The 26350-nt window shown below is 41.9% G+C and overlaps 1 protein-coding gene across 1 annotated transcript in view; it reads left to right on the top strand.

Moving 5' to 3' along the window:
• The window catches only part of rims1b (regulating synaptic membrane exocytosis 1b), a 73883-nt gene that overhangs the window by 25571 nt on the left and 21962 nt on the right, over window positions 1–26350 (top strand). Inside the window, exons 3-18 of the mRNA XM_061085573.1 lie at window positions 1111–1122; window positions 11287–11573; window positions 12153–13045; window positions 19300–19340; window positions 19662–19772; window positions 20019–20118; window positions 20656–20779; window positions 20895–20951; window positions 21255–21301; window positions 21483–21598; window positions 21685–21815; window positions 21966–22137; window positions 22803–22956; window positions 23205–23240; window positions 24853–25006; window positions 25988–26104. Coding sequence (XP_060941556.1) covers window positions 1111–1122; window positions 11287–11573; window positions 12153–13045; window positions 19300–19340; window positions 19662–19772; window positions 20019–20118; window positions 20656–20779; window positions 20895–20951; window positions 21255–21301; window positions 21483–21598; window positions 21685–21815; window positions 21966–22137; window positions 22803–22956; window positions 23205–23240; window positions 24853–25006; window positions 25988–26104 — 2552 coding nt within the window. The remainder of the gene's footprint in view (window positions 1–1110; window positions 1123–11286; window positions 11574–12152; window positions 13046–19299; window positions 19341–19661; window positions 19773–20018; window positions 20119–20655; window positions 20780–20894; window positions 20952–21254; window positions 21302–21482; window positions 21599–21684; window positions 21816–21965; window positions 22138–22802; window positions 22957–23204; window positions 23241–24852; window positions 25007–25987; window positions 26105–26350) is intronic.

Below are 26350 nucleotides of genomic sequence, written 5' to 3'. Positions count from 1 at the left end.
GTGTGTGTGTGTGGTAGGGATGCTATGGAAGGGATGAAGCTGCTTTAGTCTTGGTTGTGGTTGCCTCTGTCCTAGGTTCTATAAAAGAAAACTTTGAAAATCCTTTCTCAGATAAGATGTCACACACAACGCACAATTATGGCATTGTAAGGGTCAGTAAAATAAAAGATATGGGTAAAAATATGAGGCCATTAAGTTGTATTTGCTCGTAGGCAGCTTACTGTAATAATTAATCAATTCCTATTGGCAGAGCTGTGCAGTGCTGCCCTGTGCCCTGCAGAAGGCATCACAGCAACAGGCTAAACATCATCCAAACACTGATCATGCCATGAGCATTCCCCTTGCCTAACATGGTGGTAATGGACATATTATATCATACAAAAAGTAATTGAATATTTAATTTGTCAAATTGTAGTTTTATTGATCTACGGTATTGATGAAATTAAGAATTATATAAAAACAACAACCTCTTTACAGTATCTTGAGATCAGATGAAAGATTCAATAAAAAAAAATATTAGGTAGCTCAATGACAATTCAAAAGATTTTTTTAGTTTTGCCTTATATATAATTGTAGGTGTTTTTATTAAAGCAGGAACTAAGCAGCTCTTACACGCGGATATATGAAAATTAAAAGACATTGAAGGGTTTTGTTCCAGAAAAGGAGTTTACGTTAAGATGAGGGTGGTGCAGGAAAGTACTCCATGTTGCTGTTGCTGTCCCAGTTTTCTCTTGGTTTTGAGGAGCTGTGATTCATACTGATGTTGTCACAGGTCATGAGTCACACCCAGGTCATGCCAAGCTGGGTCATGCATGTCGCTGCAGCCAAACATGTCAGTGGTCACTTACATTCCCATACTGTCGTCCCCACCGCCGCCTCAGACTCTGTCACTGAATATGAAGTTTGTGTATGAGTTCTGCCCAATGTAAATAACAAATGTTTGCACCACATCCTCCTTTCCCCTCTTCTCTCACGATCTGTCACAAACTCTATTCATCTCTGTTTCTTATATCCTTTTATGCTCTTTCATTTTTTCCCTTTCCTTCCTTGCTCCACTTCATACCTCACTTTTCTCAATTCTCACTGCTACCTGGACTGCATGCATCAAAGGAAGACAAAGTGGTTAGCATTTTATTTTTTGTTCTCTCTGTGTTGTGAATGTGATGTTTGTGCCACACAAATGCTGACCGTGTTCAAATCTGGAGGTGAGATTGTCCGCTTACACACCGACTTCTGCCCCGGAGAGGTGATGTAAACTATATGTTTAGTTTCTTTGGCGTTGTGTTGGCCAAACCTGCAATGTCACAGCCCAAAGAAAAGGTGTTGAAGAAAACATCAATATCAATTGCAAGAGACTAAGCTACTGGGTCGGGGTGAAGCCAGTAGCTGATAGTTCATAGTTTCTGTTAACTATGGTTTTTCAGAGAAATGACTGTACTTTGTGGGGCGGAGCCAACTGGATCTATTGTGTCCTCAGCAGATTTTTTCTCCAGCATAAACCCTGTCTAACTATGTGTCCCATGTCTGTCTCCTCCCCCTGCAAAGTGTGTCATAGTGAAGGACAGGGTAAGGCTCGCTGAGTTTCGCTGCATGGGTCACCACTATTGTCTCCCCTCCACACTCGGGTCTGTTCTCATTCACAGCATCAGAACAGGAATTCAGACCCACAATCCGTTTTCTGTGTGACAGATCCTAGTAGATAAGCTGTCCCAGGGTGATCCTGCATCACTACTCTAATTCTGAGAATGAATGCAGACCCTGCAATTTGATCACAGTGGGCAGAGCAAGCATGAGCCGTAACATAGGCTGTCTGCAGGGGCGTCTGAATTGTCTGACCCATCCTGACCCCTCTTCCTATGGCTGTAGGCATGGCTGTGCTGGGAGGGGGCAGTATATAATATAATGGGATAAAACCTTGGCAAAACCAATGATGATAGATTGGCATTTCAGCTGGCATGCTTATAAGAAAGCACTCTACCCTACAAACATTTATCTGAATGCATTATGAATGCACAATGCCTGTGCATGCTTTCCCTGCCTGTGTGTTTGAGACCAGACCAGCCTTGCCATAGGGAGATGGGAGGGGCCCAGGTACTGTATGTGTTCCACTTTGTCCACTTACCACTTCCCAATGCTTGGTCACTGCAAACGTGTTGTTACTGCTGCGTCCTGTCAAAGACACATTGAAGGGAATGTGAGGGAGCTTTAGTTTGGGATGTTGCACAGCCTGGTGCTCAGGAGTCACTTTATAAATGCTCCGAGGGAAGGCAGAAGTGTCAGAATAGAAAGGATTGACAACCCTGAATGCGTTGTGTAGTTAGTATTAAATAGTATCTCTGATGGGTATTTTACTAGTTTTGGGTCAAAGCTCCATCTACTCAAGATTAGTGAATGTCCTAAAGGTCTTTCCCTTGGGATATAAAAGTAATGTACAAGCTTTTGCCTTTAGGACGATCTGTTTTCTCCTTTTTAAAAGAGTCAGTAGGAACATAAGCGGGTTCCTTTCAAATGATCCGCACATTTTAACCACGTTTTATTAAAGCAGCAGAACTACATCCACTACTATTATGCAACAATTAGGAATTGGTTCAATGAGATAGGCAGCAGATGTCGCTAATTGTCCAGTCAGGTGCCATTATACCACTGCAGAAGAAGAGGGGGTAATGGAATGGGGTTATTAAATAAGGAGTCAAACCATCAAAGCTCCAAAAAAGAAAAAGTGTAATAAATGGATGTATTGGAAAGTTTGGTGAAGGAGAGCAAATGCTTGTTTCATGTGTTAATTCCATTGCAGCCTCCTCATTGGTCCACGCATAAAGACGTTTTTGTCTACCTGAACTGAAAAAAGACATTTTTAAATTGGTTTTTAAAAATATTGATTTAAAATAGCTGTCGGCTAAGTTTTAACTATGGCATAGCTGTCATGTTATCATGAAGGGAGGGGTTGGCAAATGTCGGTTCTTGTTGTAGCACATGCAGTCATCGTTTTACTGGTATTGCTGTGCATGGTTTCTTGCCTTAAAAGAAAAAGGAATAATGGAGAGAATAGGTTATTTGGGCCCAATAGAGTTCATATGAGTTATGATTGCTCTTAAAGATCAAAGTAACAAGTCTTCATTAAAACAAATAGACCTTTATTTAAAATTTTGTTGACTTGTGTACTTAAATGAGCCTAAATGTTTCCAACAGTGTTCAAATCCAGAGAAATCTGACATTTCATTATAGTAGTCTTTGATTTGCGTCATATCTGCTTTACCCGTGGTTTTGCCAGCTTCTGCTGTACCCTCCGGGGCAAACAATTATGATAGAGGAAAACACACATTTAGCAAGTTAGCCATTGAGCTACCGTTTCTTCTACTGTTAGTATTGGTCAAACATGATGGATCACTGGATGATGTTTAGTCATTGCCGCTTGATGTGTAACATGAATAAAACTTTAATACATACATTTATCTGTGAACATGATTTGGCCTGAGTTGCGTTGATTTTCATGAGCAATGGTGGTGAGACAACAACTCCCATTATCCCAAGCAGCTCCATGATGTTTTCAAATTAGGTCTTTTGTTATTGTTTTACTGAGAGACCTCAAGTGGCAGAATTGACATAGTGTATGTGAAAAGCTATTACATTTCCTGTGCTTGAAGTTAAAGCATAGAATAATGTTGTTATATTTCCACCCCTGTCCTGGGTGTACCTCTCCTCCACGTCTGCTGGGTGGATATTTTCTTTATCTGGATCTAATGGTCACTTATTTGACGAAAACACAAAACAAATACCTCGTTACATGCCAACAGTTTCAAGTTTAAATTAATTTCAGTATGTGCCGGAAAGGCTAAGCTATACCTGAAGTGTGTGCAGGAGCTGATGTGTATTTCAAAGCCCTGTGTCAACTTGCCCTGCTATTACTCTTATACTGGTGTTATAGCTTGTTAATGGCTGAGTGCTTGTCTATGTCTGCTTAATGTCAGCTCCAGATGGCCTCCAGAAACTGAACCAACCACTCACCAATTTTTATCCTTTGTAGACGAGCACTGCCTCCTAGTGGAGTGCAGATTGGCGCTTGCACCAAACACACACAAACATACACAAACATACACACACGCACACAAATTTATACAAGTACTGAATATACCGTAATCACGCAATTTAAGTCAAGCTCATAGGAAGCACGGTGATCTCGATCTCCTGTACCAATATTAATAGTAATTTAAACCAAATTAAGGATTTTGTATGATAATCTGGGCCGTATATGCCTTGTGCTATTTGTGGGGTGAAACAAAGAGTATTATTCTCTCATGAATCATTTAGCACATCACTTCAGCTCTTATATTTATTTGTAAGTACATGGCCCCTGTGTGGCCCACACACGCACACACACACACACACACACACACACACACACACACACACACACACACACACACACACACACACACACACACACACACTATTGGGTGATGCTTCTTTGTAAGTATATGGCCCCTGTGTGGCCCACTTTCTACCACTGATGCACACACGCACGCACGCACGCACACACACACACACACACACACACACACACACACACACACACACACACACACACACACACACACACACACACACACACACATATACTCAGATTCACACTGAGATAGTCTCACACAGAGTCTCGCTCGCTCACAGCATCAAGCTGACACTGCACTTTTTACTGGAAGGGAGGATGCACTGTATAATTTCAATCATGTTCCTCAGTAATAGATGACTAACCCAATGCTCTCTGCTCCTCCTACTACACTCCGCTCTACTCATACACACACACACACACACACAGAACATATACACACACACCTCTCTCTCTCTCTCTCTCTCTCTCTCTCTCTCTCTCTCTCTCTCTCTCTCTCTCTCTCTCTCTCTCTCTCTCAATTTCCTATTTGTGAAGCATATATACATTGAACTTTTATTCCCCTCTTTCAATCTCTCTCTTAAATTCCGTCTTTCCGCTATTTCTCCCGACATAACTGCTACCACTTGTTGTATGAGGCTGAAGATAGATGACTGAAACAGCCTTCATCCTCAGGACAAGCAGCATTGTTAATACTTGTGTTTTGTAATATTGTAACAGCTTTTTTTCCTATCACCTTCACTGAAAAGTCATGACTACTAAGTGAAAGCCTACATGTGAATTCAAGTCTTTGTTTTCCAGACATACTAAAATATGTTTGTACAAAATTAACATTTTATGTAAGAATTTCAATGGTGAAATGAGGCGTCATTAAATCAATCAATCAATCAATCAAGTTTATTTGTATAGCCCACATTCACAAATAACAATTCGTCTCATAGGGCTTTAACATTGTGTGACATCCTCTGTCCTTAACCCTCAACAAGAGTAAGGAAAAACTACTAAAAACCCTTTTCACAAGTAAAAATATGTAGAAACCTCAGAGAGAGCCACATGTGAGGGATCCCTCTCTCAGGACAGACAGAAGTGCAATAGATGTCAGGTGTAAGAAAACATCATCAGGATTTTTAGCAGCATCGATTAGAAGATAGAAGATAATATGGGGAATGCACCACACAATTATAAAGTAAACACTAAAATAATGACTTGGCTTTTTTAGACAAACCCTGCATATTGTGGTGGTGTGGACTGTGTCCTGAGGAATGAGATGTTTCTGGTCTGCTCCTTTACAGTTTTATCTTCAGATTAAGTATTGCATTACTGTTTAAAAGGACCCATATTGTGTAAAAAACATTTGCTGGACTTGAACTATCCGTAATATCTTGTAGGGGGTCAGTACTGACCCTCAAAGTATGACAACAATCACTCCGCGTACTTTTTCACTCAGTTCATTCCAACAAATATGTTATAGAAACGTCGCGTTTCGTACTTCCTCCCATGTGAGTCATATTGGGTGACACTCGTCTCTCAGCCCCACCCAGCTGGTACCAGTCCAGCCTCCGATCCCACCACCACCCCTCCCACCACCACCACCACCAGAATTCCCCCTCCTCCCCTCCACATCGAACGCGTCACCAGGCAGACTTGTTGCTATAAATATGTGGCTAGTATTCTACAGATGTATCCAAACATACCACCGTGAATTTCAACTGTGTTTATCAGAGGGATCGTCAACGGGCAAGAATGAAACAGGTGATAGGCCTGGTCGCGTGTCACTCAAAGTGCAGTCAGCCAATCAGAGGAGGGGCTCATAAATAATTAAATAATTATAAAATAATATAACATAATTATTAAATAATAATAATAATAATAATGTGGCAGAAGAGAGGACATGGAAATACACATTAAAGCAGTTTTTTCGACTTTAAACCACTGATATATCATCTTAGGGGGACCAATACCTCAAATTAAATCCCAGAAAGGTGTAAAATATGGGGCCTTTAATGATATACTCACTACACAGAATTACCTTTTAATTTAGTACGTAAGGAGAAAGTTCATTGACAGATTTCCATTAAAGGTCGAGTAAGTGATTTTGGGGAACGACTGTTGATATTTTTAAACAAATACACCCCTCCCTTCACTGCTCCTTTAGAAGCGCCAAAACCCACATTTGTGCACGTGTATTTCTAAGGTGAAAAACTGAGGGTGCTACTTCTGAGTAATTTTCCAACAAAAATAAACATTTCAATCACATTTATATTATCATAAACACAATTATTAGCTTCTTAGCATTGAATAAATTGCTTCAAGAGTGGTGAGCAATAGAGAAGGGAATGCATACAGGGAAGAGTCTTCTCCATGATATTGACATCAGCAATGTAAAAGCCGCGTGGATTTAAAGCCACAACAGCTCTGCTTTTCTTTCAGCCGCCCTCACCACCGAATGCATATGGTCTGCTTGCAGGGTTGATCTACTACCTTATTAGGGGAAATGGAGCATTATGCCTTTTTGCGGTCGTCTCTCATCCCACCATTCAGGATTTACCATTCCCTGAACGATAGCAGTTTACACCCAGCGCTGCCTCATATGTCATTCTGTTGAGGTGTGTGTGCGTGTGTGTTGAGAGTTGGGTCACTGCACATGCTGACTGAAAGCCAAACACCCCTTCCCCACTGCTCCTCTACCCCCAAGGCTCCTATTTATTCTGCCCATTTAAAGAAAAGCTGATGTCCACACATTTCGGGCTTAAATGAATGCTGTTGACTGCTGCTGCTGTCGGCAGAGCTGCGGTGGCGCAGGCCTTCACCATTTTGTCAGCAGATGGATGGAACGGTGTTGGGGGTGGGAGATGAAGGAAAAGAGGCCAGGGGACAGAGGAGTATGAGTGACAGGTGTGTGTTGTCCTCATTTGTAAAGTCAGCCAGGTGTGTCAGCTGAGGCAGAAGGTGAGCAGATATAAGAGGAAATTAGAAAGGAAATGAAAAGGGTAGGGCAAAATAGAAATGAATTCGAGGAAAAGAGAGGGGAGAAAGGAGAAGAAAGAGAGATAAGGAAGAGAGGATGGGAAAGGAAATAAAGGGCAAAGAAAGGAGAATAATTAAAAGAGAGGAGAGAAAAGGAAAGAGTGCAGGGGGAAGGAAAGGAGGGAAGAGGGAGAGGGGAGCAAGGAAAGGAAATAAAAAGAAATTAGTTGGAAAAGAGAGAAGACCTGTGTCAATACGAACAGGGACACACACTCACACACACACACACACACACATACTCAACCACACACACACACACACACACTCAACCACACACACACATGTGACCACATGTGACCTTTGGGGACAGAGACCTATATTTGTTTCCTGCTGACTTAATGTAACCTTTACCTTAACCTAACCTCAACCATAACCACTGACCCAAAAATCTGCCGTTTGATAGCCAAATATTAAAGGCGCATTACACATGAGCATATACACCTCTCTCGTTCGGCTGGACTATTAACAGCGTGTTCACTCTCTCACCCTGCTTCCTCTTTCTCTTTTCATGCATTTATCAAAATAAAGTAAAAAAAATTATCAAAAGTATACTTTAAATAATCTGCCTTTCCCTATTTAGGGACACTACTTTTGTCCCAAATTGGACAGGCTATCCCCAGTTGGTCCTCAAAGGTAGCCAATGACATGCTTTCTCCCTTTTCCCCTCACTGGCTCTTCTCTGTGATTTGGTTACCATGGAAAAGCATATTTTTTAGACTGAAAGAGGTTGACATTATTACATGATAGCAATGGCACTGCTTATTCTCCACACATACAGACACACACACATCTTGCCTGCAGGCAGTCGCCCACGCCACGCTCTTCTAGGCAAGAACATTTTTAAAATGTCCTACATAGCGTACCCATATCTCCACACATACAAACACATTCTCACGGCACATCTCGCACCACAACAGGCAGTGAGGCAGCGAGATGAACTCGAGGTGACACTAAAGCGGGCCGCCCCTGGACGGAAGGAGCTGATTGGTCAGCATTGCTGAGAATCTGACATCATGCTCCGGCTGGTCCACACACACACACACACACACACACACACACACACACACACACACACACACACACACACACACACACACACACACACACACACTATTGGGTGATGCTTCTGCATCATATCTACACAAACACAAACACTTGGTTCACACATAATTAATTCCCATACTATCTTTCAGGCTATCTAGGAACACAGCACACAATCATCCAGTAAAGGATTATATGCATTGTGTGCATGCGTCTGTGTGTGAAGATGTGTGTGTGCCCATGTGTTCTAAAACCATTTATTGTTTTCTACCCTCCCCCTCTGCAATATGGGCTTTAAAGCACATTACAAACAGAGTAAGGCGTGCCATTAGAAAATTAGATCTTTTTGTCTCTTGCTTTGAGATCACACTGGCTTTGAACAGCCTGATGTGTTTTCTTCTACAGTATATGATGCTCTCACTCGTGGATTAAGTTTGTGGATTAGAGCATTTACTCCTCCTCGTTGGCTGTGACAAGCAAACCAAACTAACTGTATTTGGAGCCTATTGCAATAAATCTGTTGAACCCAGGGTTTGAACTGCCGGGAGTTGGGGCGTTAAAAGCCATGAATGTTTTTGCGTTGATTGATTTTCATCTTGTGAACAACTTGCAACAGCATTTTTTTGTATCGGGCAACACGCACCTCAGTTTCTGGTGCGTTTGTGACATCGAACATGACTCACTGTGACAAAAAACTGATTCAAATTGGGAAAAAATTGTCAATGGGAAAAAAGCTAATCACCTTTTTGAACAAGTACAAGTGTTCCTCCATTTTTTTGTGAAAAAGAAGTATAGCTGTACAAAAACATGGCACTTTGATCCAACACATTTCTGTTGGCATTAATAGAATACTGAAGTTTAATATCAGCCCTACTCAGTGAAGCATCACAGACTGCATAAAAAAATAGAGGATGCATTTCCACTTCCTCCCACGATTCACAAATGAATCGATGTCCCGTCGACACATGCTCAACCAATAGCAAGACTTTTTTGAGAAAAAAGGTGGGGGTCTGTGACTGCAGCTAGCCACCAGGAGGCGATCAACATGCTTTGGCTCTATTTTCCCGTTACATGAGCAGATCAAAACACTGCAGTATGAAGTCAGAACCTCCACCACTCCAGCGTGCTCCTTATTTGTTGTTTTGTGTTGTAACTGAGACTTTTCTTTTCCTATGGGGGTTTTGCTTGTTTGATTCAGAACCCACTCAAAGAGATGAGCCTTTTTCTATAGCTATAAAAATACTTGCTATGTATGTTCACATCTGTGACATGAGTGTCCTCTACTGAAATTATTTTTGTGTATGGAGTGTGCCATCTGAAATGTATGGTGGCCAAGACGTCTTACTCAAAGCACATTAACAAAAAAAAAACATAAAGAAAAAACACAACTACAAAAGCCACAACACAACAGCAAAAGCCACAAGACAGAAACACAATAACAATTGAAGAGACCGACAATGTATATGTTGTGTGATGTTTTTCCTTTTGGATTCCCAAGCACCTGCACCCTAACACCTCAAATAGACAAGCATCACATTTTAAGCGGCGACAGACTTCTCCGGGGGTGCTATAGGTTAGAAGTTATGAGTTGTGAGCTGGTATTGTCAGCCGATGATGAGTTGAATAATGGTGAGGAGCTGAAAGGATTACTAGCCACCGCTAATCTGTGGCCCCTCAGCTGAGGTAAAGAGGTGGAGAAAGACAGAGAGAGAGAGAGAGAGAGAGAGAGTAGTGTGTAGCCGGGCGGCTGCCTGACAGCTGTGGGCCGTGCAGGCACTGGATTTACTTTAGATTAGTCTGGACATGCGCCAACTAGGATTCAATCAGGCCATGATGAATGTGCTTTGGTGCCCTGAAGGCTAACTGCTAACTGCTGAACTGACCGCTAACAGTCCATCCCATCGGCAGCCTGCGGAATGTATCGGGGTTTTCCTCGTAACCCGGGGAGGTTTTGTTTTCAGATTGTGTCAAGATTTTACCCTGGAATACAAGGGACGACTGAGTTTTGACTCGTTTTGGATTTACTCTCTGAAAAATAAACCGCTGGGATTATATATACGGACGGAGATAAATCCTGTTGTTTTTCTGTAGAAGTGAGGTGATATTCGGGTAGCCATGGCAACATGTGAGTATATGATGTTATCACATTTAGTGGCGGAAGAATAGAGTTTTATCATTGCTTCTCAACATGTCAACATTGTATAGTTAAAATGGGGCATTTTATAGAATTGTACAGGTTAAACCAATATGCATACAGTTACATTTTTGGTTCATGTTGCCTTCCTCTTTTTAACTACTGTGTCACTGTGATGTTGGTAGCCCTTGCAATTGAGATGTTTTTATTATATCACCAATATGATCATAATGGCAGCAGGTTTTTATTAGTCGCCCATAAAAACACAACCTTTAAAGGTGTTTCTGTAGTTAAAACATACAAAAAACACTAAGATGTGTTCACTCATGATGGTTAAGAGTGCACACACCTGTATATATGAGTGCACCTAAAATTCTGATTAGCTGGAGTAACAGAGAGGGAAAAGCATGAAGTTAATGTGTTGAACTTAGGATTGTTAGTTTTCTGTTAGGATGAGCAATTATTGTAGGTGAGTAGAAAGACATCTTTTAGTGAAGGCTTTATCTGCTTTCATAAAAGTTCATCATACTGCGTATGTTTGGTTCTTGGCTTGATGTTCGGTAAAAATGACTTGTGTTGTGTAAATGTGGGACTGTACCACTGAGTTTTGTGTCACAGGCATGCCTGACCACTTCTTTTTTAAACTCCATTCAGTTATTATTCTCTTTGAAAACACCTCTTGTTGTTTTAACCCCTGTAGGTAATGTGGGTATGCAACCTGTGCCGTAAGCAGCAGGAGATTCTCACCAAATCAGGAGAATGGTTTTCGGAGTCAGGTGTGCGGCCCGGGAGCCTGGGCAGCTCCTTGAACGACCCAACCACGGGAGGTGAGGCCCTACGGGACAGGAAGCTACTCCGCTCCAGGTCCCAAGCCCCGCCCTCCAGCACAGGGCCAGACGGGACACAGCTGCCTGCTGGTATCACTGCTGCCCAAGGTGCTGACACCATGCCTGGCTCTCGCTCCCAAAGTGAACCACCCAGAGAAAAGTAAGGCATCACAGGATACAAATACAACTTCTGTGATATATTTGTTCTTTATACTGCCACTGAAGGATGTCTTACATTAACAAATTGTATCTTTTTTCTTATTAATATGATAAGAATTTGTGAAAGAGAACTACATTTTTTGCTTTGCTTTGAGGCTCAGGACCCATTCTTATGGTATATTGGCAGAGGCTGCTGTTGTTTTTTTAATCCCTGAGGTAAGAAAAAAATAGATCTGTGTCTGTTCTAGCTTAACCCGTGGAAAAGCTAGGTCACAGATTTTAGTCTTGGGAGGTCTTTGATTCAATCCCTTTGTTGTTATTTGGTGGGTGAGTTAGGTAAGAATTCATCCGTCTCAAGTTGATTAGTAGAATGTGCAATCTGTTCACACAAAAACGGCTGAGCCAAGGTTTTACAAATATAGAAAGGAATGTGCTTAGCGCCAGTTATTTCTGTCTCTTCTCAGCATTTTATTCATATAACAAATTCCGCTTTTGCTCACCTGTGCTCATGGAAGTGGTGCACCTGCGCCTCTGTCTGACTATATGATACATGTGTGTAACAAATTATCCTCTCGTTCAGGAAAAGGCCAGTTTCCCTCCATGAACAAAATGGTAAAGGAGGCATGGGGCGTGGTAGTGGCCGGAGACCTGCTGGGAAGTTGTCATCTCAGTCATCCTTGGATGAGCGAGTGGTTTCCAGTGACAGAGGAGAGAGAAGACTGGGAGACGGACGGAGGCTGGAGAAGATCCATTCTCAGGACTACGAGGATGGAGAGGGCAACTTGGGTCGTTCAGAAACACACCGGAGACGCCCAGAGGAGGAAGAGCTGAGGGAGCGGCAGCGACGTGAGGAGGAGTTCCAGAATCGTTATCGCAGTGACCCCAATCTGGCCCGATACCCAGTGAAACCGCAGAAGGAGGAGCAGGAAATGCGCATGCATGCTAAGGTGTCCAAAGTACGGCATGAACGACGACACAGTGATCTAGCAATCAACGAAGTTGGATTGGGACCTGGTGAAGGAGGAGGCAGCGCATGTGAGGTGCTTGAAAACCGTCTGTCCAGGAGGGGTGGGGGTGGGGAAGGAGACCGCAAGGTCCTGGAGAACCACCGAGCCTACTCGGTGGATAGGACCGTGGGGGTTGGAGGGGGGCCTGCACCTGCTGGTGGCGGATTGAAATCAGGGCCCCAACCTGGGGGACCGGTGCCTCCAGACTGGGGTCTGAACAAGGGCCGTCTAGAACCGGGTACAATACGGACACCAAGGGACAAAGGTGGGGATAACCTGCTGAGGAAGGACTCCCAGAGCTCGGACCAGTCTGAATCTTTGCGGCCACCCCCTCCACGTTCATACAAGAGCAAACGTGGAGTCAACAAGCGGCAGATGTCCATCAGCAGCTCAGAGGAGGAGGGCGGCTCCACGCCTGAGTACACCAGCTGTGAGGACGTGGACATGGAGAGCGTCAGTGAGAAAGGTCAGTCGGACAGATGTGTTCACTGTACGAGTTTACGAAACTATCTTGACGATCCTAACTTACACACCTTGCATAGTTTGCTATTCACAGTTCCTTAGATTCATTTGTTAAAGCTGATTTTATCACCAAAAGTTGGTTTTGAGCTGTTGTAGTTCTCACCTACCTCACATGTCCATCCCTAATCTGCACATGATTCTCATTCTGTGTAGGAATCATAAAGGGCCATAATCAGTCTATATTAGTTGTATGCTCATCATTGTCACGAGCGTTTTCCGACTGTGTCAACTCCATATACTCAGTGTAGTGTGAGCTGGATTAGAACCACAGCATCAATAGGTAATAGTTAATACTCTTAAGAAATAGAAAGAGCGTGAATATATTTATAACACATTTTTCATCTGGAAATAGCAGATGAAATTAAATAAGGAATTCAATAATCCTTACACAATTAGGTCCAGGAAGGAAGTCTGCCGAAGCTGAAGCTGGTTTCAATCTTCCCAAGCTTTATGGTTGTATCCTCCTAAAATAGACTTGGTAGCCTAGTAGAGATATGAGGCAAATTTTGGCTCATAATATTATTAGAATACCAACACATGCTAATTTCAGACAGTAAAACTATAGGATGAGTGATAGGATGAAGCACTCTCCCATCCCACAGTGCATTACTATCCCTGTGTGTCATCTACACCTCTGTGCTGTGGCTAAACCCTGCTGCTCTCAGGACAGCTCTCATATATTTGGAGAGTCCCTGTGATTTAGGCCAGCAGATTTGTGGAATTAGGTCAGTGGCTCGCTTGCTATGTAATGCTTCACAAACAGCCAGCTGCAACCAGCCAACCACCAATGGACCACCAGCTACAAACCAAGCCTGCTTGTGGTTGCATGCTGCTCAGATGCTGGTGGTTGCTTTGGCACCTGTGTGTTTTGCAGCTCATTGCGATGCTAGGCCGGACTAAAGAAAGCCACGTGAGAGAGTGTTTGAGTTCAAGAGGCAGAGATAGCTGTGCTCTGACAGCTTATCTCTCTCACTGGTCACAGAAGGGCCGGTTCCAGATGTTTTAATCCAGATTACCATATCCCAGGGACTGGTAATGGGTAGATGGTGTGGATTGGGATTATTAGCTGTTTTAAACACTCTTTAGCTAGCTGGAACTCAAAACAGGATGTCTCTCTTTACCCTCATCTGTGGCATGTGGCACGTTTTGCAGGATCATGTATTGCATGTTTTGTCACATAGATACATTAGATCAAGTCAGATGGCTCGTAGGATCAATATGTCTGTTTTATTGGCAGGAGAGGCTTTGGTGTCACAGTCTATGTTACAGGTTTATGAATTGGGATAAGTGACCTCATGTTATGTGTCTGCGGTTTAAGTGCCTCATAATAAAGTGTTCCATAAAGTATAATAGCCTGTTACATTGTAAGCTTCCTGCAATTGATATATGGAACAACATGACAATTTACATAGGTATCTATATTTTCTTTGAGTCTGAGGCAAATTCAAGACAGATTATACGTGTTACACCTCTCACAGTGTTTGCACAATACATAAGCATTATGTTGATTTATATTGGATTTTTGCTACATTGTTATATTTGTAAATTACTGTTTAGTTTGTTGTTAAAAGTTTTTACTGGTCACATCTTTGTTCCGACCCCCCTTCTATTTTGCCAACACAAATCTTGCAGGAGCCAGTGGTTTCAACTTTAAAAAAATTAACTGGGCGTCCTGTGATTTTGTTATTGAAGAAAATGTAATCGCAGTCATACTTATTATTGTTTTATTGCTCTGCCCTATTGGAGAATTTACGCAAAATTGTTTGTGACAATGTGGCCAACGCCAAAATAAATTATTTGGTAGTTTCTCTGATATATGTTTCAAATGAACACTTGGCTATTAACTTATAATCACCTTTTCATTAATATTAGGAACTAGTTATTAAACAGTTGCTTATTTACTCAGCAGATTCACAGCACTTTCACCACAAAAGTTGTATGAACACACTTTACACTACCTCCTCGAATTTGCTGTTTGGTGCTGAGCAGGTAGTCTAATGTGTTTTCATACAACTTTTTAAGATTAAGATTAAGATACATGTATTTATCCCACACACATGCACAGGCAAGGGGAAATTTAACCTCTGCTTTTAACCCATCTGGTGCAGGACACACAGAGCAGTGGGCAGCCATGTACGGCGCCCGGGGAGCAGATGTTAGGGGAGTAAGGTCCCTTGCTCAGGGGCACTAGACAGGGTAGGGAGAATCATCTTGGATTTTTGGACAGATCAATCCAGGTTCGTTTTTTTGTTGTTTCTCCGTGGAGTCGAACCAGAGACGAACCAGAGACCTTTTCTGGCCATAGTCCAAGTTTCTGCCACTAGTCCACCGCCTCTCCGTCTTTTGTGGCAGCGGCCACACAATTTTGGACTGTGTTTAAGCCCACGGGTAAACTGCTGCTGCACTGGGTTGAAAAGCAGGAAACGTACATTATACTGACATTTAGGCTGTAGACAACGCTGCCATCAAAAGAGTGAAAATTTGGCAGCAAGCCACGTATTTCTCCTCCTAGTGCAGCTAAACATAGTGCTTTATTAGTTTGAAGCTATAAACCAGATAGATGGGATTTCAGACATAAGGACTGGTACTGGTGGTTGACTTAGTGGCTCCACTCCCCTATAGTGATTATTATAAGGTAATTACAAATGGAGTAAATAAAACAATTCATACAGTGACGTTTTATTTTCACAAAGAAGACCAAGTAATGTAAAAGTCTGACTTTTATTTCTATTTAACATAATTTGATTGAGTTTTCTCATCGATTAATGCAGAAGGAAACATCTGGTCTAAACCTTATCACACAACATAAATGATGTATAAGAGGATGCTGCTGTGTAATATTTACACATTTTGATTATATGTTCTAATAATACGCAGTGGTTATAGTGCAGTGCAGTATATGCCAGACTGAAGCTTGAATGACAAAGCAACTTAACTCAGTGTTTGAAGTCAAATGAAAGCAGGTAGTGAATAAAAAAAACGAGTTACTTGTTGGTGTTGAGAGGACGAGCAAGATGGTGCAGAGGAAATGGAAGAGGAAGTCTGCTATTGGTGTGACATGTGAGTGCGTGTGTGAGTGTGTGTGTGCGTGCGTGTGTGTGTGAGAGAGAGAGAGAGAGAGAGAGAGAAAGAGAGAGAGAGAGAGAGCAGCTGAGGTAGAGTGGTCGTCCTCTTTCTAGATGTTCGGCAGTTGGATCCCAGTCTCCCCCATTCTGGGCGCTGAATTGTCAAGATACTAAAACCCAAATTGTCCCTAATGGCTGTGTCACTAGTGTGTGATTGAGGTGTGTGTGATGGAGAAAGTGGCAAAACTGTTCAGTGAAGTGCTTTGAGTGATCATCAAGACTAGAAATATGCTATAGAAATACAGGGCATGCACACCATGTCTTTTTCCATCTGATAAAACTCCTCAAATATAACACTGTATGTCTTGTCAGGATATTGTAACATGGCCTTTTGACTTATTGGAGAATCGGTTCATCTGTGCAAAAGTGAAGTATAAAATCAAGCTGTTGTTTTCTGTATAGATATTTAACCAGGGTTATTATTCAGGTTTAATTCAGAAATAATCTTCACCAGCTCTGTAGCCTGTGTGTTAACCTGCGAGGCAAAAGCGAGAGCAATAACAATCCCAAACATTGACCTGCTCATTAGAATTACCGCCTTCCACTCAGTGACATGTTCAAGCAGGTCAGCTTCATGATTTTAGCATAATCGTCAGATATTTAGCATAGTTAGCTAGCATACAGTGACTGAGGGGTAGAGCCAAGGCGTGGGGCTTTAAAACCCCTTGAAACTAATATTTTTCAGACCCTTCACTTGGAACCTTGGGGTACCTAGAATACCATACGAATCACCATGAAGATGGGAGAGAGCCACACAAATGAAGTATTTGCTTGTTTTCTAAGGATTCAAAAATTACGAGATAATGATTAGGATATCGTTTCAATATTTATAGTCATTTTCAAAAACAGAGATTGCAAGGGTGCTAGCATTAGTATGCTAGTGATCTTTTTTGCATGATGTCACGTCTGTTAACATCGAGAAAACCTGACACGTCATCAGTTGTGTCAGGTTTCGCAACGACTACTGATGATGTTACGGCTTCTCGAAGGGCTGTCCCAATTCGAAGGGTAAGATTTAAACCACTAACCTTTGTGACTCCGTTTCAAGAGGCAAGATATCACTCGAAAACAAGGGGTAGGAATAGGGGTAGGGCCAAGGGGTGAAATGAGATTGGGCCTAAAGATGCACAGAAATACCATGTTTTTATTAACAAAGTGATTTAAGGCTCTGTGGTGGAGGTAGTTAACACAGGTTTGGGATTTAGGGTCATGTGATCTCAAGAGCTATGTACACTCATTTTTTGGGACTGAAATAGGTGAAATAGCAGATGGAGTGGGATAGGAGCACACACGCGCACACACACACACACGCACTCACGCACGCACACACACACACAACCACACACTCAAAGCCTATGAAGAACAATAATACGTTAATACCTGCAGAGAGGTGATGCTTTGATGTAGCATCAGTTAGAAGAGCAGCTCACATTGTGTAATCTGTCCAGCGTGTTCATCCTCCAAAACCCAAACGCTCCACTCAGCACTTTAAACTGCTGAGTCAGTATTTATCCTCTCTGGCATTTTCAGTGGACGTTCAGATTGAAAGAGCTGGAGAAGTCGTGTCTGTTTAGACTTGTTTCTGATTTTCACTATCCCCTGTACACATGAACTCACTGGTTAACCTGTGAGAGCAGTCGTTTTTCTACTTTACTCCTCCTGAATATTACAATATTTATTTATTTACAATTATTATTTTTTGCAACAGCATGCAATTCTATTTACTCTCACCCTGCTCCCCTTTACTTCAGTCTTCCTCTTCAGTCCCCTGAGATCTTTTCCCCTCCTGATGTCATCCTGTCGCTGTTTTATTCCTGTGGTGGACCAGTGGTGTGATGCTGGGCCAGTTAGCTCCTCTGCTCCCCCGACCATCTGTCAGTGTTAATGATAGCTGGGATGCTGTGATAGTGGCCTGGCTCTGGCATTGAGTTCTGTACTGGCCAACTTGGAACGCAGAGAATCAGTTTGATTATGAATTAATGTTTTGAGATGTGCTTCATGAGTGACAGTTACATTTCTTTCTACTGCACTTACTTTTTCAACTTCTGTATCTACAGTATATGGCTCCTTTCCTCTCCCACTTAACATGCAGTATACATTACAACATACATTTTCAAAACAAGGAACTCATGGGATTTCATCAACTCTCTAGTGGTTGGCATACTGCACTGCAACTTCACCATCCTCTCATCTATGCCCTATATAATAAAAAACTACAGTTCTTCCACCTATTACTCAACGATAAAACTGTGTTTCCACTGCTTCTATTTCGTGGTACAGGGGTAGAAGCAGCATAGCTGTTTTTCTTAGTAGTTGAATGATCCTGAACCTCAACATCCAGTTAAGCTGCTGATACTGAGTTTTACTCTTTCTTGTGTTTCAATCCATTCGTCAGTGTAGAGATGGTTCATGGTCTTTGCTGGCAAGAGCTGGACAATCCCATACCAGTGTCAGAGTACTGCACAGGTCCATTATTGCAGACCTGCAACTGCCCACATCCGCAAAGCTCTGTTACCTGGAATTATATCCAAGTCAAACTCATTAACATATGACATGCTACCAAACCCATCACCTGTGATTAAACTCACGTTACACACAGTCCTTCACATCATATGAGGTGTGGTCTCCTTGTCCCCCTTGTCTTCTTTGTCCTCCTGTAAATTGTTGCAGTACCTGAGTTTCCTCTGTGACAACGTGCCTGGCTTGCAGCTATCAGAAGTAAATACATTGTTGCGCTTTTTACAAGTAGCGAAGAAAGTGAGAGGTTTTACATGTGAATTCATATGAATTTATTTTTACCCATTACACTACTTTTTGTAGGTTACCCATCCAGTTGCAAGATGCTACCAAGGTTGAAGAATGTATGATGTCTTACGTATGTAACAGAAGTTAATGATTGTATGGATGGTTGGGGTCATGTGAGGCCCTGATACCATTGCCCACCATTCAGTCTTTCTTTCATTACATTTAAACCATAATATTAAGTTACCAATCTGTTAAATTTTGAGATTGTAACATCTACTCTGTGTGTTTGAAAAAGCTAAACCAACTCTCTTTGTGTTTCTGCCTGCAGGGGACTGGGATTGTCATCCACTGGATCCTGCAGTGTGGCATGTGAGTTCTAACAGTCGAGACCACTTAACATGTTCCAACAGTACATCTCCTCACATTCAAACAGACTCTCACGTATGATCACCACATTTGTATGCCCATACAATCAACTCTGATCTAACGAAAGCATTTAGCTGTCAAACCCTCCTCAGCAGGACAGCATTATGATAAAATATAACATTAACATTATTTATGAATGTAATTAATATGTTTTCATTCTGTCCCTTTCTTCTTTTTCTCACCCTCTCCACCTTCATAATATGTCGTAACTTCCTTAATAAATGACCTGGTCTGCTGTCCTCATGGCCCTCTTGTCCCCGGTAGCATCCAGTTACATGGCAGCCATCGAAAGAGGGCGACCACCTGATTGGACGCATCACATTAAGCAAGCGGTCCGCCATGCCCCGTGAGGCTGGGTCCCTCCTCGGCCTAAAAGTAAGCAGCAAATCATCCTTTTTTTTGAGTGCTGTGTTTGAATTGCTTTAGAGAATCATTCGAGGAGAGCTTAGGGAGCGAATTGAAAGTGAGTAAAGAAAGCAAGAGAGTAAGGGATTAAAGAGGAAACTTTTAATCCAGAAATAATAATTTTTTGTAATGCCTGTGAATGCTGTAGCAGGCAGAAATATCTATAATAGCATGTATTATATCGCCCATCATGCACCTCTGATTCTTTGTGTGCAGGTGGTAGGAGGGAAGATAACAGAGACGGGGAGACTTGGTGCCTTCATTACCAAAGTCAAGAAAGGCAGTCTGGCAGATGTCGTGGGACACCTCCGAGCAGGTGACAGTCCACCGAACTTATTGCTTTTATGTCGGACACCGTGGAGGCACTAACAATTTCATTGAGAGGCTGTTTCATTTCTTTTGATGAATACAGTCAAGAGAAATGGTCTTCAGAGGGCGACTTTTTACTTTAATACATTTAGTAGATTTCAGAGCCTGTACTTTTATACTTTCACTTGAGTAAAGTGGATGAATCCTTACTCATACTTACTTGAGTGGGTTTTAACATGAGTAACTGTTGACTTTGTAAGGAATGTGTGTTCTTTTGTCACTTGTGGTCAATAGTGCAACAAAATATCTGACACCACGTCTCCTAGCAATGCTGGCTCCCCTTCGCCATGAACAGCCACAGTCCTGAAACTAAGAAACAGTATCTAACATGTCTGAGTCTCAGACTCACTGTATGTTTTATATTCTTTTCACATTTCAGTTTGATATTAAGAAATGCAAACATCTGTTAGCTGCTGGCTTTTATGGACAGACATAATTGCTAAAATAATAGAATCAGGCTGGATCATCGTTGTTGTTGTTCCAGGTGACGAGGTGCTGCAGTGGAATGGCAAGTCGTTGCCAGGGGCAACCAAGAAAGAAGTGTACAACATCATCCTTGAATCAAAGGCCGAACCTCAAGTTGAAATAGTTGTTTCAAGACCTATAGGGTAAGATCAATGTTATTAATATGATATAAAAAATGTCATGAAAATACCAAAGTGCTACCATTTGATTTTTAATCTGACAGACACTTTTGATATGTCTCCTTCCTTTATCTAAAAGCTCTATCCACCGAATTATGTCCCAAAACTTCTTGAGAAAAGTGTATAGAGCATATCAGTAAGTAGTGTTGATTTGATGGATGGAGCCCCTTACCCTCATGCCTCCCCACAAATCCTTCATATCCAAGAGAAAATCCCTTTTTTTCCAGCTCTTCCTTTCTTCTCTGTTACGCATCATGTTTAATATGAAAGTGTGTATTTGAGTGCTTGCTCTTCTTCTACCACACAACTCTTGGTTGAACTCATTCATTTTTTTTTAAAAAGATGAATGCCGACAAATGTCTCGACTGTGTCTCTCCATTGATGTTCATTCTCATGATGTAGTTAATTTTCTTTACCGACTCTTGATTGTGTTTCACAGAGACATCCCAAGAATCCCAGAGTCGTCCCACCCTCCTCTAGAATCTAGTAAGTGTTTATATGAGCATTTTTCGTGACTGTAGACGTTATTACCATTGTTGACTTCTTGTGTAAACAGCTTGTGGGACATTATTCACTCTTCACATTGTGATTTAATTCCAAATCCGGATGCTGCTTGAGCTTTTTCCTATGAAAATTAATAAAACATTTTATTCTCTTCATCCTTCAGCGGGCTCCAGCTCCTTTGAGTCACAAAAGATGGACCGCCCCTCTATATCAGTGATGTCCCCTACTAGTCCGGGGACCCTCCGAGACCTCCCTCTGGTGCTGCCTGGACAGCTCTCTGTGAGTATCCGGAGGAGGACACACAGAGCTTTGTGAATCCATATGAATATAGATGGAGGTTAACTTCCGTCATCGCATCCTTTCAGGTGAAGCTGTGGTACGATAAAGTGGGCCATCAGCTGATCGTCAACGTCCTTCTAGCCATAGACCTGCCGACCCGAACAGACGGACGACCTCGGAACCCCTACGTCAAAATGTACTTCCTGCCTGACAGGAGGTAAGGACACAGAGTCGTTTTTTTCCTTATTTTGCAGGTTCCTCTCGCAAGTATTACTTACCATAAATGCACCATGAGTCATCTATGCTTGTTGTTTTAAGGTCACTCTTCTTGTAATCTAAACTTTGTGTTTTCACTCCTTTGCTTCAGTGACAAGAGTAAACGGCGAACTAAAACCGTGAAGAAGAGCACTGAGCCCAAGTGGAACCAGACCTTCTTATATTCCCACGTTCACCGGCGGGACTTCAGAGAACGCATGCTTGAGATCACAGTCTGGGACCAGCCCAGAGTGCAGGAGGAGGAGAGTGAATTCCTGGGCGAGGTGGGGGAGACATGTGGACTTGTACTTCTTTTGTATACATGCCTACTTTAGTTTTCACCGATCAAAGTTTATTTCTCAGTGTTGATATCATAAGGGTATGGTTTTCTGGGTTTTACAAAAAACTAAGTGGCAATTTAGACGCGTAAAGGAATGAGCTGTTCACGTAATGTTATCTAAAGCACACATTATCATCTTAATTTGCTTTACTATTTTATTCAAATGATTTAAGTCAATCCACTATATCAAATAATGCATTATAATCAGATGGAAATCTTGTGTTACTGGCGAGACATGAAGATGAAGTCACGTGGGTCTGAACACTTGTCCACACAACGGGGGAATGCGTCAAAGGAGTAAAGAAATAGTTCTGCTCCACAGAATTATTAAATATTATATAATTGTTTAGTCTGTTGTGTAATGGGTAATTTTAAGTTGTAATATTGACTGATTTTAACTCTTCAACTTTCCATATGTATTCAAATATTCAACAACGAGAACACATCTGTAGTTTGGGATCAGAGGTTGCAGGTTGGTTTTGTGTTTGTGTTCAACATCTGCAGCACTGAACTGCCTCCAAAGAAAGACAGTCCGTAACACTTGTGATGCTCCGTGGCGCCACCAGACTGTTCACTTCTTATTCTGCTCCCTCGTCCTTCCCCTCTCAGATCCTGATAGAGCTGGAGACGGCCTTGCTGGACGACATTCCTCACTGGTACAAACTCCAGACACATGACGCGTCTTCCATACCTCTGCCCCAGCCGTCTCCGTACCTCCCACGCCGACATGTCCATGCAGACAGTCCCAGCAAGAAGCTACAGAGTATGTCTGGATATACACCCTACATGTCCAGGCTGTGTGCATATATATAAAGATATATATATATATAGATATATATATCAAGAAGTTTTCTCTTTTGTGAACTTACTGTACTTCGAGTGTCCGGTTGCTAACCTTTGCTTCACTGAGCTTTCTCTTTTTGTCTCTCAGTGGAACAGAACTGCTCAACCTTACCTTGTCTTGTATGTGTGTGTTTGTAAATGTGTATTTGTGTGTGTTTGTATGCGCAGGGTCCCATCGCATCATAGATACAGAGTTTGATGATGGTTTGATGGTAGTGAGTAAAGGTGGGTGGGGAGGGCATGGTTACTGAATTTTTCCTCATAGTAGCATGTAGGCGTCCAGCACTGGGTGAGACAGCGTCTTCTTGCCTCCTCCCTCTTTCTGATGATCCTAAATCTTCCAGCCTCCTTTTTGGCTCCTCTGTATGATTTAGAACAAGTTGCACCCAAATTAAAACAATGGATCTTTGCTGTATCAGCAAAGGGTAACACTCTGAAGACTTTTGCAATTCATCATATTACTATCGGACTGCTACTTTTTCAATTGCAGTGCTGTGGTGTTCAGCCAGTATACAGCTGAAGTTCAGCAGTATACTGGACCTCAGCGAGGCTGCAGTGAACAGTTTCTCCTCTTCTGCTGGGCCGTAGAAACACTGACGCACCGAGCTACTGTTGTTCACTGCCATTCCACTTAGTCTCCTGCCATACACCTGCATGCTTCTAGTCCTGCTCAGAGGTTGCTTACTTCACTTACAGGACACCGGACAAGTAAACTAGAAGCTGAATTTACAGAGTCACCACAACTGCTTTGTTGTTTGACTGTTTCTGCTGTGGCTTCCTCTCCTGTCAGGCTGAATGTGGACCTGCATCAGTTAATTATACATTTCTATTGGCTATACACAATCGAGTGTGATTTGTCACATGGGGAATTTAAATGATTGTTCACAATCTGCAAATTAGTTTTGCATAATTAGGCTTCTTTAATTCATGATTCAAACGCTGAGCTCAGATTGTGATCATGCACACAAACAATGCATTTTTACTGGACACAATTGTGCATGTTTACTCTACCATATATTCTGTATACAGTAGATTGTACACCTAAACAGATAAATGCATAGGGAGTTGTGTCTCTTTTATTATTTTAAATGCTAGTCAACACAGAAATGTACTTTATTGATCACAGGAATGTATTATAAATCTATTACTCTCATTATGTTTTTAGTCAGTGTGACACTGTGGTAGATGGCTCTTAATGCACCAATGCCCACTATCTTTAGCTTTTGTTTCAGTGGAAAAATAGTAATTATAATAATAACATATTTACAACAAGTAGTATATCCAATTACTCTAGGATTTTTATGTACACTTGTTTGTACTTTTTAAAATCAAGAAAAAAAAAAACATCATAGTGTATTATATTTACATTTTATGTCCAATGATGTTTGTTTACTGCTGCAGTGGTTAAAGGTCCCCCAGGCGTCAAGAGTGTGTTCTTTCACATGTGAAAAGGTTAAAACAGGAACTGTAAGCAAACCTCAGGTCTGACAGAGACATGGCAGAAACAGTTTGCTACTCGGGCTAGCTCACATGACTCGTTAGCCTGTGTGCTAGCTGGTCATTTGCCTGTAAAACATCCTGCTGAGATGTTCTACAGACTGTAGGAGAATGGCATCTCAAGTGGTCGTCATTAGCACAACACTCACAACTTGTGCACCCCTAGCATAGGACACAGAAGTAATGCCTGAATGTGTGAGCCTGTTGCTGTGTGTGTATCCATGTCGGTGTATGTTCTGCTCACACAAATCCATGATTCAACAAACATTTTCGTATTATTGTGTGTTTGAATTTTGCGTGTGTGTGTGTTTGTGTGTAGATGCAGAGCGTAACTCCAGGGAGAGAGAGCGGGGCAGCACGTTGGCTGTGCCTGAGCAGCAGCGGGCCGTCCAGCACCGCTCTCGCTCGGTTTCTCCTCACAGGGAGGACTCGTGCAGGGCCCGCTCGCGGCCGGCACACGTGCCAATGCAAAGGTGAGCATCAGCAACACGATCACCTAATAACTCTCAGCGGAGAGCATGTTGTTGTGACGGCTAGTATCCAAAAGCTTGATGTACACTACATCAAAACATATCCTTCACTGAGATTATATAATTCAGATTACACGTCCAAATGTTTTATCATTTTACTCAGATTATCGTGTGGACTACAATAGTCTCAGTGTAAGTGTTTCTAATGCAATGTCTCCGTGACTATAACGTGTTTGTGTCCGATCCTTGTTGCAGCTTGTTAACATGTATTTATTTAGGCTCTTAATCTCACTGCTTTATGGCTGAATCACCACATGTGCTGTAAATCTCTGTTAATGGCCGTAGGCCTGACAATGTTATTAATTGTTCTGAGACCAGGAGGCTGCCAAATATGTTAAAGCAAGCTGGACTCTTACCCTGACATACACTGTTCACTGTATATTTACCTTTGTAATGATACACCCTTGATTTATCACATACAACTGGCTTGTGCAGCGCTATAATGAGCATGTATCAGCTGACAGGACAGACCTTCACTCAAACAACAGTATGGAAATTAATTCATTATTCTATTAGTGTCTCTACTAGAGCCCAAAGGTATATCAGATAGGTGATAACATATAAGTAAGCCTTACATATCTGCGTTTATGTTTGCGCTGATATGAATACTTTAGTAGCACTTAAATGGCACTTACTTAAAGCACTTTGTAGTTTTGCTTTTTTTGGAAGAAATTGTACTTTCTTGATTCTTGTTGTTCTGGGTTTGTACCCTCATGGTTGAATGCACTTATTTATGTCGCTTTGGATAAAAGCGTCAGCTAAATGAAATGTAATGTAATGTAATACTTCAATTTTTATAGAATAAACAATGCAATTCGGTTGGTTTTCTAATACAACTTCCATACTTTTATTTATTGTTATTTGTTAAGTTTGTGGCTGAACTGTAAAATATCAAGCCTCGTTTACATTTTCTGCTTTCATCAGGAGTCTGGACGAGATCCATCAGAACCGCCACCACTCCCACTCCCCCTCCCGCTACCACGACTCCCACTTGGAGCACCAACGTTCCGGTGACTCGGACTATGAATACTCAGAGGACAGGTACCCTGTTTTTATGGATCTGTGGGCGAAGGATGTGGTTATTGTTTCAATAAGTAATGTGAAAGAACATGATACACAACGTTGTGGGTCATTCAGCAACTGTGGTCTCCATCATGCATTTATAAAGCATGTACTTATGGAGACTGCACAAGTTCATACATGTATTTAGTTATATTTCTTAAAGCTTGACTCTTGTCTTGATTATTCAGTGTCTGCAGTGTGGTATTAACAAACTAATTTCTACTA

The sequence above is a fragment of the Limanda limanda genome, chromosome 2 (genome assembly GCF_963576545.1).
Source record: "Limanda limanda chromosome 2, fLimLim1.1, whole genome shotgun sequence".
In the NCBI taxonomy this organism is placed as follows: Eukaryota; Metazoa; Chordata; class Actinopteri; order Pleuronectiformes; family Pleuronectidae; genus Limanda; species Limanda limanda.
Note: the sequence above shows the minus strand (reverse complement) of the source record. Positions and strands in the feature narration are given on the sequence as shown.